The 18,385-nt window shown below is 39.4% G+C and overlaps 1 protein-coding gene across 10 annotated transcripts in view; it reads right to left on the bottom strand.

Annotated features, from left to right (window-relative positions):
- The window catches only part of LOC125239878 (zinc finger protein 883-like), a 202,214-nt gene that overhangs the window by 137,310 nt on the left and 46,519 nt on the right, over window positions 1-18,385 (bottom strand). For 4 of the 10 annotated variants that reach the window (XM_048147614.1, XM_048147621.1, XM_048147622.1 and 1 more), the window contains 2 exons: window positions 841-912; window positions 75-134 (listed from right to left, as the gene is read on the bottom strand). The exons of 1 other annotated variant lie outside the window; for it this stretch is intronic. In XM_048147614.1, coding sequence (XP_048003571.1) covers window positions 75-134; window positions 841-912 — 132 coding nt within the window. Of the gene's footprint in view, window positions 1-74; window positions 135-840; window positions 913-1,614; window positions 1,669-2,580; window positions 2,641-9,006; window positions 9,079-9,793; window positions 9,942-10,044; window positions 10,397-18,385 lie in introns of those variants that run through there. 5 more of the 10 variants (XM_048147617.1, XM_048147627.1, XM_048147628.1 and 2 more) reach the window with 5 other exon arrangements.

The following is an 18,385-nucleotide window of genomic DNA, read 5'->3' as shown; positions in this document are numbered from 1 at the left end:
AGAGCCACTAGTTTACTTTTTGTCATAGATGTTGACTACTAACTTCTAAACCTATAGTCAAACTGACTACTCACGCAATATCTCCTCAGGTGCGTCTTCATCCAGCATCTCCGGCTTGACCGCGGGCTCTTCACCTGAACCAAACAACTTTATAAGCAGCAGACTAGTACAGTATAGCCACGAGCCAAGTAATGAGGGATAGCAACTAACTCACAAGATGTGGTCTGTGATTTATTGAAGTTTATACAGAAATATATATTATAGGACATTCTTGCACAGATTGACCAAGTCTTACGGTAAGCTCAAGAAGGCTTGTGTATTGGGTACTCAGATAGCAATACGTATAATACAGCGTGTGTATTCCATACGGGCGAATATCTTAATAACGATTAGTACCGGACCTAAGGAGACTAACTACATGTTTTTTTTTTTCTTTGAATAGATGAGATATTTTTTTATACACAATAATTCAGCACGAAATGTATTACGTTCACACCAATTAGCGTACCTACCTAAACGTATTTACGGCATAACGTTTATGTCATGTCAAATTAAGTTGGACGGCGTACACTGCTGCTTGATCAGATTTAAGAAACATAGTCTTAATTATTAATAACACTTTTTAACATAATGATTATCCTACACGATTCGCATGATCAGATACTATAACTGGATACATTATTCGCCCGTATGAAATCCACACGCTGTATACAAATACTTATAATACATAGAAAACATCCATGACTCCGGAACAAATACGGGATGGATACCGAGATGTTGCTCCATTTTTGAGCTCATGAAAAGTTAAATAATAATAATGACTATGACTAGTAGACTCACCTGGCTCGGACCCACAAGACTCATCTGTGTCCTGCATTTCTGGGTGTTCATACTCAACTGCAGATTCTTCCTCTAGAGCAAACAAACAAAACAAATCACTCACTACAAACACAAAACATGTCACTATTAGAGATGCAATGTATACTTTGGCCGGAGTCATCAAGTTAAGATACTTTCCTATACTTATAACTTATTTCCCAGTATTTTTATACTTTCTAATGATTATTGTTATTTGTACGCCACCAGCACTTTTTTTAGCAATTAGCAATCACAGACGTTTTATTAAAAAGAGATATATCCTATACATGTTTACCAAACCTGACATTTTCAGATAGGTAAGTCATTATTTACTGAGCTAAATTCACTTATAGATGGTGAAGGAAATCTTGTCACTGAAAAAGGGGCGAAATTCATTTTTTATACGGACTCACCCTCGCCTCTACTGTGTAATGGGTCGTCGATGTCTCCGCCAATGTCAAGGTTAAGGCATTTCGTGTCAGTAGGTCAGTGTACTGTAGTTAGGTGCTTATTGAGCAAAACAATAAAGATTATAAATTATTAGTAAGTAGATTTACATTAACTTAAATAAGTGGCAAAGTGGCTTAAATAAGTGGGAAAGGTGAGACTTGAATTGGCGGCCTCCGGATATTCCAGCGCTCTGCCAACTGAGCCAACAAGACTTCAACCAAGTCAGCGAAATTTTCCACCATGTTGGTCAATGGGACCCGTAGCGACATCTTACAGCTTGTGTTTCCCATTCGGGTTGGTACTCACGCGACATCTCATCGTCTTCGGACGACGTCTCCGACTTGACTGTGAACTCTTCATCTGAAACAAACATACTATTCGTGGGATCGCGTCGACCTAGCTCCGGGCCGTGCCTTATGCTACAGATCTCCTTCAGTGTAGCGACGCTGCTAAATATTGATGAAAATCTACAAGACGATTGTGAGGCCTGTTGTATTGTATGGATCTGAATGCTGGGCGACAAAGGTGGAGGATGAAAGGAGAGTGCACGTAGCGGAAATGAGAATGTTGAGATGGATGTGTGGAGTGACCAGAATGGATCGGATCAGGAATGAGTATATTAGGGGAAGTTTGAAAGTTGCGCCTATAACGGAAAAGATGAGGAGTGGCAGGTTGGCGTAGTACGGTCATGTAATGAAGAGGGATGAACGTCATATAGGCAAAAGAATGTTGGAGATGATGGTTGATGGATGGAGAGAGAGGGGTAAACCCAAACAACGCTGGATGGATTGTGTGAAAGGAGGAAGAAAGATGTGAGTGTTGAGACGACGGAAGATAGAGGAGAATGGTAGAGGAAGACGTGTTGTACCGACCCCACATAACGTGGGATAAAGGTAGGAGGAAGAAGATAAATTAGCCGCTGGTGGCGCTACATGTTAAATGTTAATTATTACATTTTTAGTGGCATTTTACGGATATGTTGGTGTTCCGTAAATTATGCAATTTTATATCATTAAAGACATTAAAGACTAAAATCTTGCATTATTTTATTCTAGAAAAAACACTTTTCTTGTGACTATTAATATATACTTATGCAAATTGTTTAATACCTTTATAATTATCAGATGGATAGTAATTGCAATACATATCTTACTTGTCGATATAATATATACTTATGACAAATTTTTTTGCTATTCCCGGCAATTACATATCTAAATTTAGCCATCTGCTGTTCTGGTCACTTCTAAACCTATAGTTAAACTGACTACTCACGCAATATCTCCTCAGGTGTGTCTTCATCCAGCATCTCCGGCTTGACCGCAGGCTCTTCACCTGAACCAAACGACTTTATAAGCAGCAGATATTTTATCAAATTCCACATAATTATTTTATTTACAATTTACATCCATACCATAGGTTCTCTAAATATGCGTAGGAGCGATAAGCAAATGTATTAGGAAATCTGTATCTGCCAGTGCATTTCAATTTTTATTTTGAGATATCGGCAACCAATACTTTAATTACATTAAACTTTAGAATGTTTGTTTAGAAGAAATATGATTGCTATTGGAGTTCATCAATCAGTCGTTTGTTTCATTACAAATATCAAATTTTTCAAAAGTGAACTGACTAACAAACATAAGTTGATTTACCTCTTCCCTAAATTTAGATGGACCATACACCTATGTACTATCAGCCGCAAAAGTGGATGGCAAACTCTAAACAAAATTGGCGTGCACGTTAAACGAACGCAACGTAGCTTCCAAGAAACCTTGTTGGTTTTTTTCCAGCTCACTAGATGGCGTTGAAAGCGAAATTGACGCAAAAAGTAATTTATCTTAATTTTAGAGCCCACTACCTACTACCTACCTACCATTCGAACTGTTCGTTCAATTTTATATTTATTTTTACTTTTTGTAGTTTTTGGTATTTTTTCGTTGGAAAGTAATTACCTAATTACTAATTATTCTTAACATCTGCCATCATTTTACATCACCAACCATTCAGAATTTAAAATAATTCCAAAACACAAATTTCCATAGTTGCCGGCTAGGATTCGAACTGGGAACCTCCTGCATAGCTATCCATGCATCGAACCTCCACACCAAATGACCAATTGAAAAAGCCTACGAAATTAGTCCCTGGTTGTGTCAACATCAACAAATACGAACTTTGTCCGCAACAGCACGATGCTCGACTTGCTATGAGTGGAAGAGAGAGGGCAAATAAGAACTATTCTATGCAATGAAGTAAAACTTAAGTTACAGCATGATGATAATTTAATTTTATTATAATTCAAATTAATTCAAATAATATTTTTTATAACTATAAGTTTTTCGATACATTTCATTACTTTTTGTATTAAGAAAAAAAAACTTGTAAGGGTACTGAGGGTAGATAGACATTTCCGTCTTATTCGAGTCTTTACTAATTACCTACCTTACAATTCACGTATAACTCATTCAGTTCATTTCTGTGTCTGGGTATCCTGTTCTTTGCTTTCTTTGTGCCTTTTTTAATTTAACTATGAGTATGAGTTCGCATAATAATATTGACGTAGTCAAAAGATCGCAAATAATTGCGTTGCACGAAGAAGGGAGAAACATTTCAGAGATAGCTAGAGAAACCGGTGTGAATGTAAGTAGTTTTATTATTTCCTTACCAATTGGTTTTAGACAATAAATAAGTTGGAATGCTATACAAAATATGGTTATAATTTATGTTTAATTACGTGTTTATAAATTGTTACAGTGGAAAACTGCTAGTTTGTGGATACAACGTTTCCAAATGGAAGGGTCGCTGTCACACCGCCAGAGGTCTGGCAGACCGAGCCTTATAGACCCCTCACAACATCAGCTTATGGTGAGGGAATATGAGGAAAATGGTTTCAAACCGACAAGCCACTATGCCCGTTTATTTGGCACTTGTGCGGACACGGTTCGTCGAGTTCTTCACAGTGAAGGCTTGCACAATCGCAGGCCTGCTGTTAAGCCTCTTCTCACAGACAGACACAAAACGGCAAGATTACAATTTGCGAAGGATCACTTAGACTACGACTGGAGTAATGTTATCTTCACTGACGAAAAGTCTTTCAGATCAAGTCAACATGGCCGTCTTCATTTATGGCGCAGAAATAATACTCGGTACGATACCAACAATGTCGTGCCTAACATGGAGTCGGGCCGTATTTCGGTGAACATGTGGGGCTGGATGAGTGCAGCAGGGCCGGGGGAGCTCGTCAGGATTCCCAATCGAGCGAATAGCGAAACATATGTGGAAGTGCTAGAGGAAACGTTATTACCTACTGTTCGAAACGTATATCCTGAAGACGAAATGACACAGATAACGTTAGTGCAGGACAATTGCCCTATTCATAATTCGCATACTGTGAAGAGGTGGTTGGAGCAAAATAAAAATGAAGTAAAAGTTATTCCGTGGCCTGCTAGGTCGCCCGATTTAAATCCAATTGAGAATGTCTGGGGTGTTATGGTCCAGCGCTGGGATAACGTCAATGAGCGAACCCCCAAAGCATTAGAAAGCTCATTGTTTGCAAATATGGGAAAACATTCGCGGGTCAGATTTTTGTCAAAATCTTGTCGCATCTATGCGTTCCCGTTTGCAAGATGTAATTGACAAGGAAGGGGTTATACCAAATATTAGTGACATAATCATTTGGCCAGGTCAAGCCTGTAGGTATAACAAAGACTGTTAATCGATGCAACAGTGTGTGTCAAATAAGTGTATAAATAACATTATAATATAAGCCCTCACTTTATATGCCTATACTTAATATGTTAAAATTACATTATTTTTCTATTGAACACGTAAGTAAAAAATATTACCTTTGATTATTTGATAACAAGACTATATTGGAATTAGTGATAATAATTTCAAACTTGACACAATTTATTAATAAGTGGTAATTAAGTAGGTAATTGCCTACCAGTCCTGTAATCCACTCTCGTTTTACCGTACAGGTGAAAGGATTTATAAAGGTGCTTTTTTAAATTTATGTTTAATGTGATTCATTCACTAAAATTTATTTATGCTGGAAATAATGAAAAATTAAGAATCTTAGTTCTTCTTTATTTCACATATTACCTACAATACCTACATTTTTAATTGGGGTGAGGCTTCAATCCTTTTCCGATCGGAAATGCAACTTAAGCCTAAACCTTAATAAAATGTTGGGTAATTTGCCATCCGGCTGTAAATTAGACCATTTAATATGTTATAAAAATAGCGGTTAATAATATAGTTAACACCCAAAATAAAGTTTTAAACCACTGCTCAAACAGTAAGGTTAAATGGTGAAAATTTTATACATATTAGAAAGATATTTGTAATTTATTTACACATGTCAACACCCGAGGTATTAGATTATTAATCTAGGCTGTTATTTAGAAGTAAATAAATAACTTAATATATATATCTTGTTTTTAAGATAAGAACCTTTAGGGTAAAATAAAATGTGTAATTGCAGTTATTCTCTGAAGATAATGCTGTATACCTTATTTTGCCGTTGTCGTCTTTTTTAATACTTTGTATAAGGTTTTAGGCAATTATAAAAGTGAACATTATCGTGACCAGCAGGCCGATTTTTGAGTCTCACGCGTTCGAATTCAGAAAATTGTCACTGAAAATAATAAACAAGTCACCGTTTTCAACCGGTATTTTAGTGACAAAATCCCGTATGCGAGATTCAAAAATCGACCTCCAGGTATTAGTAAAAAATAAATGAAAATAAATACAATAATGAAAACAACAGCGTTTAGTTATTTCTGGTTGTTTATATATATATGTGTAATAGTTATTTGTTTTTTGTTTTAATATTGGAATCCAACTTTGCCAAGGGGGCAAAGTTCTGTTGTTGTTTAACCGCACGTGCCAATATTGATACCCGAGCAAGCGAAAGATTCCAATATTGAACCGCGAGCGTAGCGAGAGGTTCAAAAAGTGGAATCTTGAGCGTTGCGAGGGTTTCAAGGCACGAAGGTTAAACAAACTTTGCCACCGAGTGAAACACAAAATTTTTCACCACACCAACACGAACAAAATACAGACTATAAAACATCAAACTAAATCAAATCCATCAATTTATTCAATATTTAGGATTCAAAATCATCATTTTTAGGTAAATTCTAAGGCAAGACATCAAGTTAAAATTTGTATGAAATTACTTTGCACTCTTGGATAACGGATAGCAAATTTCATTTTATCCACAAGAGTGCAAAGTAATTTCATACAAATTTTAACTTGATGCCTTGAGCTGGCTGGTAGAATTTACCTACAAATAATTATTTTTAAATCATAAATATTGAATAGATTGCTGGATTTGATTTAAATTGATGTTTTATAGTCAGTATTTTGTTCGTGTTGGTGTGGTGAAAAATTTTATGATTTTTATGAAGTAAATTAAATGATCGTATTAACGATATACCATCCATACTACCTAATATTATAAATGGGAAAGTGTGTTTGTCTCTGTTTGTTTCTCCGCCTTTCACGGTAAAATGGAACGGATAGTTGAAGGGTTGCAGAGTGACACAGGCTACTTTTCGTGTATTTCCAACCCCGGCCTCTTCCCTAAAATGGATTGAGTATGGAGCATTCCGCAATTTTCAAATTTAACTCGAGCGAAGCCGCGGGCAAAAGCTAGTATTGTATAATGCTCATATTACCTATATAAGTTAATAACTTTAATCATAGACATAAAAAATAATAAAAAATACCTGAAGTATCATGCAATAATTGGTAACTTAAATTTTCCCGTTACATGGAACTACCCGAGGTTTGAAACGAACTATAGTTAATTTACTAACAAACTAAAATAGAAAACCTTGTTTATATAAACGTATAATATAAACATTATTATATACTTTTTAAAACATTATTATTTTACAGCTATTTAAACTGGGATGTCTCAGTAACTCACTGAGAAAGAACCAACATATACTATAACTATTCTACAAAAAAAATATAGAAATCTTTCCCTGATAGGTATCACAATGTCTGATAACTTTGTTTACACACATTAGAATTAATACCTATGTGAGATCAGACCCTTTAGCACAACTTGCCTTGTCGCGCGCGAGTCCATACATAAAGCGCGACTTCAAGTATGGACTCGCGCGCGACAAGGCAAGTTGTGCTAGAGGGGCAGGTGGAGCATTAAGACAGGGATACTCGTTAATAAAGGAAACTTGATTTTTTTTTTAATGTCCGTTCCATACTTCCAATAGTTAGTAATGTAATGACTTGAAAAGTAATAATAATATTACCCTCAACTAGAGTGTAGTAAATAAGACAATAAATAAGTAAATTATTTTAATCTCAACCTTAACCAGCAAGTAATAAAAACACGAAAAATCAAGAGATACTTTTCTGAAGTAAAATCGCGGTAGTATAAAAAATTTCGGAAGAATAACATTAACATTAACATTAACATTATTATTATGCCAATTTCAACCTTATCCTGTAGTCATTAGAAGAGTTTGAGAACAGACCACTGAGACGACATAGATTACGGATTGCATTGAAGTAATGCAAGGCAAATTTTCGACAAGGTTGTCAACTCAACTGGTAGCCTAGGGGAACAGAGCACTGGTTATACGAAGGGTCGGGCGCTTGGTGTTCCGAGTTCAAATCCTGGCAGTGGCGCTAAGTGTGATGTCTTTTTGTATGATGTTTGGCTGGAAGCCGACAAAATATTATAAAATTAAAAACGAGCAAATATGTATCCAGAAACGACGGTTGCTAGAAAAGTAATTGGTTGGTGCGGGCGGTGGGGGGGAGGCACGGTGAGGGAGAACCGGCTCGGGCGAGCACACATCACGTGACGCGCTCGCCGTTGACCGATGGTCTTTAGGGTTTAATTTCTCTGCAGTTTACATTATCCGATCCGATATCGGACGTCGGAAGGTATGGAATATCGGTCCTACATCCGATATCGGATTGGACAATGTGAAAACGCACTAATGAGGGTGCCACCGCCACTGGACGATTAACTTAGTAGTATTTAAAGACAAAGGCATATTTAGAAAAACTCATAACAAAAATTTATAAACGATTTCTACCTCTCCCTAATGTGGTTTTACCCACGGTGACTAAGTGACATTCGTTTGAAATTAAAATATAAAAAAATGTATTTTAAACGACAATGAACATAAAAACTCGTAATAATTTAATGAATTTCTTTATTTATTAGCAAATTCACCTACATTAACCTTTTTTGGTCAACAACGCCATCTAATTTTCTATCTATACACTACTCCATTCTTGCTTTCAACGCCATCTAGTTTTCTATCTATACACTACTCCATTCTTGCTACAGACGTTGATATGCAAAATTGACCCTTAGGCTTTCCATGCACTTTTTCGGCTGATAGTACATATTATAAAATTATTGTACAAACTTATTATATAGATGAAGATAAAGTTATATATGCAACTGTACATAATTAGGCATTAAAGACAATACAATACAATATAATACAAATATTCATTATTGTTCACCAATATAACAAGATTACATCACATAACTTGTAAGACTTGCATTATCATAATATGGTTTTAATGCATCTCATAATGTATAGCAGCCACATAAATAACTCTCTGTTGCATGTTGCTCCGTGCTTGAGCTCATGAGGAGTTAAATAATAATAATGACTATGTATCATTGCCGCGTAGTAGACTCACCTGGCTCAGGCCCACAAGACTCATCTGTGTCTTGCACTTTTGGGTTTTCACACTCTACTGCAGATTCTTCCTCTAGAGCAAACAAATAAAACAAATCACTCCCTACAAACACAAAACATGTCACTATTAGAGATGCCACGGATAGTTTGGCCGGATTCTAACATGCCGACCACCCGAGCGAGTCACTGAATATTCAGTCTGAAGTTTTTATCTAAATGAAGCCAAATCTAAAGCGCACTGGCGTGTTTGTTGTTGTAGGCATGTTAATGATTAGAAAATGAATTGAATCCTGATAGATAATGAACTTAATTCAGTATATTGTACTATCTAATGCTTATATTTATTTGTGTGTTAAGTCTCACCATAAAATGGATTACTTTGTGGTTTGATACTAAATGTTACTCAAATTTTATCCTTATTTCAGGCACTAAAACTCTAAGCCATATACAACCAGATACTACATTCTGGTCTTGGCTGGATAGTAAAGTCACCAACCTGCTGAGTGGGCCCAGGACCGCAGGTTAGCAGGCAGGGTCACTATCGACCAGGCCAGACCGGTCATGGTAATATTAATATCAGTACAGAACACTAAATGTAAAGCCTGAGTGCACGCTTATATCGAGCGTGCAGTGGCGTGGGGTGTGTGGTGTGCATAACAAACAATTGACGCTCATACAAGTGTTCTGAGTTCACGCCGCATAGGGTGCACGCAAGCTCGCCTGCACTGCTGAAAGCTCTGCTCCGAGCATCCACTCAGTCCTTACAATAGCAGGTGGTGCTTCCCGACCTTTGACGAGGCTCGCTCCCTGCGAGCGCGCCTGCAGCTCCGCCTGGCTGCGCTGCACTTGCAGCTTGAAGTCGCTCGCGTCTCGCAGGCGGCCCACGCACGTACAGCAGATGCCGCTCGAGCCCGAGCCGCCCACTGTCAGCTGCAACTTAAACCATTCACACATTTAATTAAACACCATGCTGTCCTAACATTTATAACAGTATGATCCATTGACTTCACACACTTTTAAATTTGTGCACACAACTTACTTGAATATCAAAACACTCCTTGATCATGTCGGCATATATCTCCGTTTTGCCGAGATGTGTGTGCGGCGTCGTCAGGTCTTTGTCCGGGGGACACAGCAGGCAGCAGCGACACACTAGCATCACGTCCATCGCAACCGCTACGCTTGTATGCGTATTGCATACGCCAATTCCTACAAGTAGCCGTGACTGCCAAACTCCAACAACGGGAATTATCTTATGTGAAATAATAATGTATTTGAAATAAAAACGTAGTACCTAACAGATGCTAACACTAACCAGGAGCAAGAGCAAGTAGTGTTATTGTTCCATTCAGTTATATTTTTTAACAACAACCTAACCTTCAAACTGAAGTGACAGTCATCACTTGACAGTTTTGATTTTGAGATACGTTAAGAAGTTAACACACGACTGTACCGTACCGCAACTTCGAAATTAAGATATAATTGAAGATAAAATCTTCCATACAGGCTGACAAAAAAAGGATTAAAATGGAACTAAAATTGTTTATCCTAACTTACTGTTCTCATACAAAAGGTGTACAATAGTAACCCTGGGCGCACACGGAGGCGACAGTTGCACGGCGACATTTTTTGTCTCTGTCGTTACTACATGCGTCCAAGACAGAGACAAAAAATGTCGTCGTGCAACTGTCGCCTCCGTGTGCGCTCAGCCTAACTCAATAGTTGCCACATGATAAGCGTTTTACAAAGACGGTGGCGCCATTTTTCAGTGCCAAGATTTGGTTGACCCATAGATTTAGAATTATTAAACTAGATTGTGGAATGTAAAGTTCTCACTGATGAGCGTGGAAGCTGGCGTGCGTGAGAACTTGATTAACGACTATTGAAAAGAAAGCTGAAGCACATTTTATATATTATTTTATATTATTCTAGTACAATAAATATGTTAATGTTATTTTGAAGTATATTATGACAGGATAGTTTTTCTCTACTTAAATTATTACTATGGCAACGAGGCCATAGATGAATCCTAGAACATAATCAAGAAGGTATGTCAGGTATAGCATACTTCACACCCTCGGAAGTTTAAAGAATTTCAGGATAAATTCTTAAGTCCCATTCTGTAACTCAATTCCTGAAGTCTGGGTCCAAACAAAGGCTTCGTAAATATGTCAGCGAGTTGGGTTTCGCCAGGAACTTGTTCAACGCTGAAGTCTTCATTGTTCACACATTCCCTAACAAAGAAGTGTTTTAATTTAATGTGCTTGGTGCGCTTGTGATATTCATATTTAGGATTATGCGCTAGGTAGACAGCTGATTTGTTATCCAATCTCAGAACTGGCTTTTCCGTTTTAGTCAGATCGCTGAACAATCGATTTAGCCATAATATTTCTTGGGCTGCTTCGCTTGCTGCTATTACTTCAGCCTCTGTCGATGAAATGGAAACAGTAGTTTGCTTTTGGCTTCGCCAGCTTATTGCGGCGCCAGAGAACAAGCAAACCATACCAGATGTTGATCGTCCAGTATTCTGGTCTCCTCCGTGATCTGCGTCGCTATAGCAGACCAAGTGCGGCGGTGTCTGTTTTGTAAAGATTAGGGCCTTTTCTTGGGTCCCTTTTAGATATCTCAATATGCGCTTAACAAGCATCATATCTTCCTTAGTAGGTGCTTCCAAATGTCTTGAGGCTACTCCAACAGCGTAGGAGATATCAGGCCTCGTACCTACAGATAAATAGGCTAAAGCGCCTACGGCTTGCCTATAAGGAAAGTTTGATTTAATGTTGTCGTCTGCTCCCGCAATATCTTTTATCATCGGTGATGGTGCTGACTTGCAGTTAGACATACCATATTTTTCTAGTACTTTCTTGATGTACGATTTTTGAGATAGAGATATGGAGTCTTTTTGCACGTTGATTTCCATTCCGAGGAAGTAAGACGCTGGTTTGGTGGTTATTTGGAATCTGGCTCTTAACTCATTCAAGAACTCATCTCCTGCTTTTGTAGAGTTATGCGCTACAAGTCCATCGTCCACGTATAGAGCTATCACAACCTTGGACTGTCCTCTGGTTCGCATAAACAGGCATGGATCCGCCTCGCTCTGCTTGAATCCGGTTTGCAGTAAATAGTCTGCTATGCAGGTATTCCAGCAGCGTGGCGCTTGCTTTAATCCATACAAACTTCGTTTCAATTTACAAACTCTTTTGGTACCATCACGATATCCTTCGGGTTGTTTCATAAAGATTTCTTCCTTGACTTCTCCGTTTAGGAAGGCGGTCGTGACGTCAAACTGTGTCAGTTTCAGATTTTCATGACTAGCGATGGCAAGCAGTGAACGTACAGTGCTCAGACGAACCACTGGGCTGAACGTTCTGTCGTAGTCCACTCCAGGTATCTGGGAATAGCCTTTGATGACCATTCTGGCCTTGTACCTTTCGACGGAACCATCAGGGTTCATTTTTACCTTGTACACCCATTTGCATGGTAGGGCTTTACGTCCTTTGGGTAGCTCGACCAGATCCCATGTTTGGTTGTCCTTCAATGAGCGAATTTCACTTTTCATTGCTTCTTGCCATTTCTTGCTGTCTGGGCATTCCATTGCCTCTTTGAAAGTTTCAGGTTCTTTCGGTTTATGAAGATTTTCAACTTCTTCAGCTGCAGCCAAAATGAAATCGTCATACCTTTTTGGAGCTGCAATGGTAGACCTGTTTCTCAAAGTTCGAGTTGGAGTTGAAGTTGAAGCATGAACATCAATCGTCTCAGTTAGATCTTCTGCGTCAGCAGGATTAGAAGGTTCGTTATCATCGACAAAGTTGTGAGAACCGGAAAGAGACTCGTACTCACTTTCATAGTTTTGTGGTTCCTGTTGTTGAACACTATCAGTGCTGTTGACCGAGTTTGGTTGCAACGTATTGTCGAGATATTCATCTTCGGTGTCACTACTGGTGTTAAGCGGTGTCTCGTCTCCATCTTCATCGTCGTCAAGTTGTATTGTCACTTGTTTATGTGGTAATTTTGACGGTTTTGAAGGTTCTGGAGGTTTGGTGGAGCAGTCATCGTTGAAAAGATCGGTGATGTCGTTTTTGTTTGTTTTGTCATAAAACATGGATTTCATCACGCGGACGTCCTTCGATACAACCACTTTATTTTTAGATGGCAGAAGAATCTTGAATGCTTTTGATGTTTCAGAGTAGCCAACAAACATGCCAGGAATTGCTTTTGGTGCGAATTTGTGACCATTTGTGCCTTTAATGAGAACAAAAGTTTTAGAGCCAAATACATACAGGTGGTGAATGATAGGTTTTCTACCAACCCATAGTTCGAATGGTGTTTTGTTTTCGATAGCACTGTTTAAGCTTCTGTTCGACAGATAGTTTGCTGTTATGATTGCTTCACCCCAGAAATTTAATGGTGCTTTTGCGTCGATCATCAGGGCTCTTGCTTTTTCGATCAAAGTGCGATTTTTTCTCTCTGCTAATCCGTTTTGGTGAGCTGTGTGAGGTGCACTTAGTCTTCTCTGTATCCCACTACGTTTGAGATAAGCGTCGAAGTCCCTGTTGATATATTCTGTGCCATTATCGGATTGTAGTACCTTGAGTTTGTTCCCAGTGTGCGTTTCCGCTAACTCTTTGAACTCTTTAAATTTGTCCAAGACTTCGCTTTTGGATTTCATTAAGTACACTCGACAGTATCGGGAATAGTCATCGATGAATGTGACAAAGTACTTGTTCCCGTTTATTGTGGGCGTTCGGATAGGTCCACAAACATCTGAGTGAACAATTTGTAAGCGTTCAGTCGTTCTTTGAGTTGTTTTCTCACGAGGAGCCGGTACTCTATGCATTTTCGCTTGAATGCATGCTTCACATTCCGGTAATGTTTCTTTAGGGTTAAAGTGCAAGCCAATGATATTTTGATTTTCAAGTGCTAATTTCAAGTCTTTGGTGTTCATATGTCCCAATTTCTTGTGCCAATCTTCGATGCTTGATGATTCAGTTTTTTGTTTAGTAGTTGGAGGTGTTTCATCGTCATCTGTGGTCAGGTTGTAGCACTCGTGCTTGCTTGGTTTTATGTAGTAGAGACCGTTTTCTTTGAAGGCAGTAAGTACAATTTTCTCTTTTGGATTGTTTACTGTGGCCTTGTTCTTAGTAAATAGAACTGAACATCCAGCGTCTGTTATTTTGCTCACAGACAGTAGGTTGGTGCAAAGACTGGGTACATACAGCGTGTCTTTCAGGTGCGTGAGTGCATCACCGCTTCCATTTTTAGTTGTGAAAGAGACTGTACCTTTCCCTTCGATCTCTGCGGTAAAGTCTTCAGTTGCGAAGTTCAGTTGTCTGGATGTTTTCTCAATATTTTTGAATAGGTCTCTTTGAAAAGTCATATGAGAGGTACAGCCGCTGTCCACAATCCATGTGCTGTTTTCAGGCTTCTTGTTTCGTGTTAGAAGACACTGGGTAGCAATATGGTTACGATGAGAGTCAATGTTTTGTTTCTGCTTTGGCTTCTCATTATTTTTCTTCCAGCAGCTTGTACATATCTTATGTGCTTTGCGTTTGAAGATATTGCCTCTTCGTTTGCAAATACGACATGATGCGTATAACGCTTCTTCTTGATATGATGTTTCAGGTTCGTCGTCATTGGTCACGATTTTATTATGACGGGCTTCAAACTCTTCTAAGATTTTGGTTTTAAGCACTTCAGGCTTTGGAAGAGTATCGCGCGTTTCAATAGCGACTCTGAAGTTCTCGTATTCTGGAGAGAGACTGTACAACATCATGATCGTTAACAAATCATCGTTTATACTAACGTCCATGTCAGCCAGCTTGTCAACTGTATCCATAAATTTGTTCAAGTGTGTTCGTACATCTTGGTTTTCTAATTTAGTTAGGATTAATTGCTTGAGAAGGGTCGCTTTACGAGCAGGTCCCTTGCTGGCGTAAGTGTCCTTCAATTTGTCCCATAATGCCTTGGCAGTGCTGCAGTTTTTTATTTGCTTGAGTTCGGACGGAGCTATGATAAGGATAAGCTCGGATTTTGCAAGTCTGTCCTTTTCTTTCTCTTCAGCAGACGCATCGTCGGTCAGGGCGTTTTCTACATATTTAAATAGTTTGTGACGTACTAGAACGGCTTCGGCTTGTATAATCCAAGTGTCGTAGTTATCTTTTGTAAGTGGATCTATTTTCGTATTAGACATTTCGACTTACAGTTTCACCTCTGTTACCATGTAAAGTTCTCACTGATGAGCGTGGAAGCTGGCGTGCGTGAGAACTTGATTAACGACTATTGAAAAGAAAGCTGAAGCACATTTTATATATTATTTTATATTATTCTAGTACAATAAATATGTTAATGTTATTTTGAAGTATATTATGACAGGATAGTTTTTCTCTACTTAAATTATTACTATGGCAACGAGGCCATAGATGAATCCTAGAACATAATCAAGAAGGTATGTCAGGTATAGCATACTTCACATGGAATCACATTTTTTGCCATACTAAATTGAACCTTATCACTGAGACAGAAAGGTGATCGTATCAGACTAGCGAAAACGTTCCACATGAGAGGGCATTTCTCTCTCGCACGTGTGGCCAGTGTTAATGAGGTTATCATAGTAGTAGTATTTTTATCTGTATATTACCTGACTTTATAACTTCTTATATTATTTTAGTAAACGACAGCAACAAGCTCACAGTGATGTAAACAATGCTATCTCTAAAGTAGTGAACTGGTTCAATGTTAATAATTTATTATTAAATGAAAAAAAGACTAAATGTATTAAGTTTGTCACTAATAGTAACGTAAGGAATGAGCAAACAAGTGTCGTTGTGAAGGATGAGGAATTGGAACTGGTAGATAGTACAGTTTTTCTTGGTATAACCTTAGATTCTACACTTCAGTGGGGTCCCCATATTGTTAACCTCTCGAATAGACTTAGTTCTGCAGCTTTTGCAGTGAGCAAGATCCGTCAGTTAACAGACGTGAAAACAGCTCGATTAGTTTATTTTAGTTACTTTCACAGCATTATGCCTACCACGTTGTATCTGTTCTGAATTATGTTTCTTTTTCTTCTGTAGTGTGCAATAAAGTATTTTATTTGTATGTCTTTCCCATCACGGAACAATGGTGTTCCGGACCTTTGGGAGGCGTGCGCGGGGCCGAAGCCAACACGTAGAGGCCCTTTCGACACTTTAATGAAATGTAAGGGGTACACCGAGCGGATGTTGCCCTTGCCCGTATCATGGGACACACGCAGAGGCAACACCCGCCAGGGTGTATGGACTATTTGAGAGTTAATGGAATCTAAAACGAACTGGTCTATTTTGATGAAAGTGATGGACTAATTACTGGGCTATGGATAAAAAACCGGACGCCTGCCTAATAAAACGGTATCCAAAAGTATTTTATTATTATTATTCTCTTTATTTCTTTCAAGTCTTAGGCTAGGCTGTTTATAATATGAATATAAAAGTAAAATACAAAACCACTTACAAAACAATATAAAACACATATAAACACATTATAAAAAACCTAACCTAGGGTGCCGCCAGCAGCGGGGCAGGGCCCAAGCTGCCGGTGGTTAGGGCTGCAGAGAGAGGAACCGTCGAACTATCCGCGCTGTGTCCAAGATCACCGCCTTCTGCATCTGGCCCTTGATCCAGCCACCTAGCGAGAGTCTCTTAAGATGTTGGTCGAGACTCTTCGCTATGAGACCGTTCGCTGAAACGACTATCGGAACAATGATCGTTGATTCAACATCCCACATGGCGGTTATCTCGTGAGCCAAGTCTAGGTACTTACTGGATTTGTCCTTCTCGGCTTTCACGAGATTCTCATCATGGGGGATGGTGATGTCAACGAGCACTGCCCGGCGTTGCAGTCGATCTATTATCACAATGTCAGGCTTATTGGCTACAATAGTCCTGTCAGTGATAATAGATCGATCCCAATAGAGCGTGGCACGACCATTTTCGAGAACAGGCGCAGGTAAGTACTTGTAGTACGGTACTTCGCGGTCCACAAGGCCGTATTGAAGAGCAAGTTGCTGGTGAATAATCCTGGCTACGAGATTATGTCTGTGCAAGTACTCGCCGTTAGCAAGATGAGAACAACCGGAAATAATATGCCTGAGTGACTCTCCGGGACGGCGGCATGCCCGACAAATGTCGACCGTACCGTCCTTCAGGATATAGTTCCGGTAGTTGTTCGTCATCATAACTTCGTCCGCAATTGCACAGGCAAAACCCTCGGTTTCTCCGAAGAGGTCCCCGAATCGTAACCAGTTCACCGATGCGAGCAGATCTACATCGGGTCCCGTGAGGGCCTTGTAGAACCGCCCGTGTAGCTGCTTGCTCTCCCATACCGCCTTGCGGTCCGCAGTATTTAGTACCACAGGTTTGCGCCAGTTCTCTTTCGCCAAGGAGAGCGGCGTGAGGTTTCCGTCCACTGCCACCACATCACGATGCATCCCGCACTCGTTGTTAAGGAAGTAATTCCTGAGATTGTACACCTCACGGTTGTGGAGATCTTTGGCGTTTAGGAAGCCTCGACCTCCGCACTTCCGTGGGATGTACAATCTCATAACAGACGAGCGCGGGTGTAACATACGGTGTGTGGTAAGCAGTGAGCGGACCCTCCGATCCAGGGCGTCCAGCTCAGTCTGGGTCCACCGTAGTATGCCAAAGGAGTATGTGAGTAGAGGCATTACCCAGGCGTTAAAGGCGCGCACTTTGTTGCCTCCTGACAAAAGACTGTTAAGGACTTTTGTCAGCCGACTGAAAAAGCGCTCCTTCACCGACCGTCTAATGCCAACATCCTCAATACCCAACGACTGTGACATACCAAGGTACTTATAGGTTTCTGATTCAGAGATAGATCTGAACGACATCGTCTCAGAAAGTTGTAAATTTTCTGAATTTACAACCTCCCCCCGCTGTACATGCATGACCGCACATTTATTATTAATATCTGGGCAACCGAGCTTCGCTCGGTTCTGTTTCGTATCCTTGACATGTGTCGCCATCTAGTTCAAAAATGAATAGTACCTACATCGAGCGAAAGAATTCTCAGCCTTAACAACACAACTACTCCACACGAGATGGCGCGCATTTCGCCACAAAAACTCAAATAGTGTATTTTCTATTCGTTTTAGCCTTGACCTGTGTCGCCATCTAGTGTTTGCAATAAATAGTACTTACATCGACCGAAAGAATTCTGTCTTAACAGTACAACTACTGCACACGAGATGGCGCGCGAAGAAAAACGCATGAAAACTCGAAAATTCGCGTTTTCCGGGACCTAAGGATAAGTTAGACCGATTTTTCACCCCCAAAAACCCCCACATAACAAATTTCTGCGAAATCGTTAGAGCGGTTTCCGAGATC

Source organism: Leguminivora glycinivorella, chromosome 26 (assembly GCF_023078275.1).
Source record: "Leguminivora glycinivorella isolate SPB_JAAS2020 chromosome 26, LegGlyc_1.1, whole genome shotgun sequence".
NCBI lineage: Eukaryota > Metazoa > Arthropoda > Insecta > Lepidoptera > Tortricidae > Leguminivora > Leguminivora glycinivorella.
This window is presented reverse-complemented; position numbering and strand designations above follow the sequence as displayed.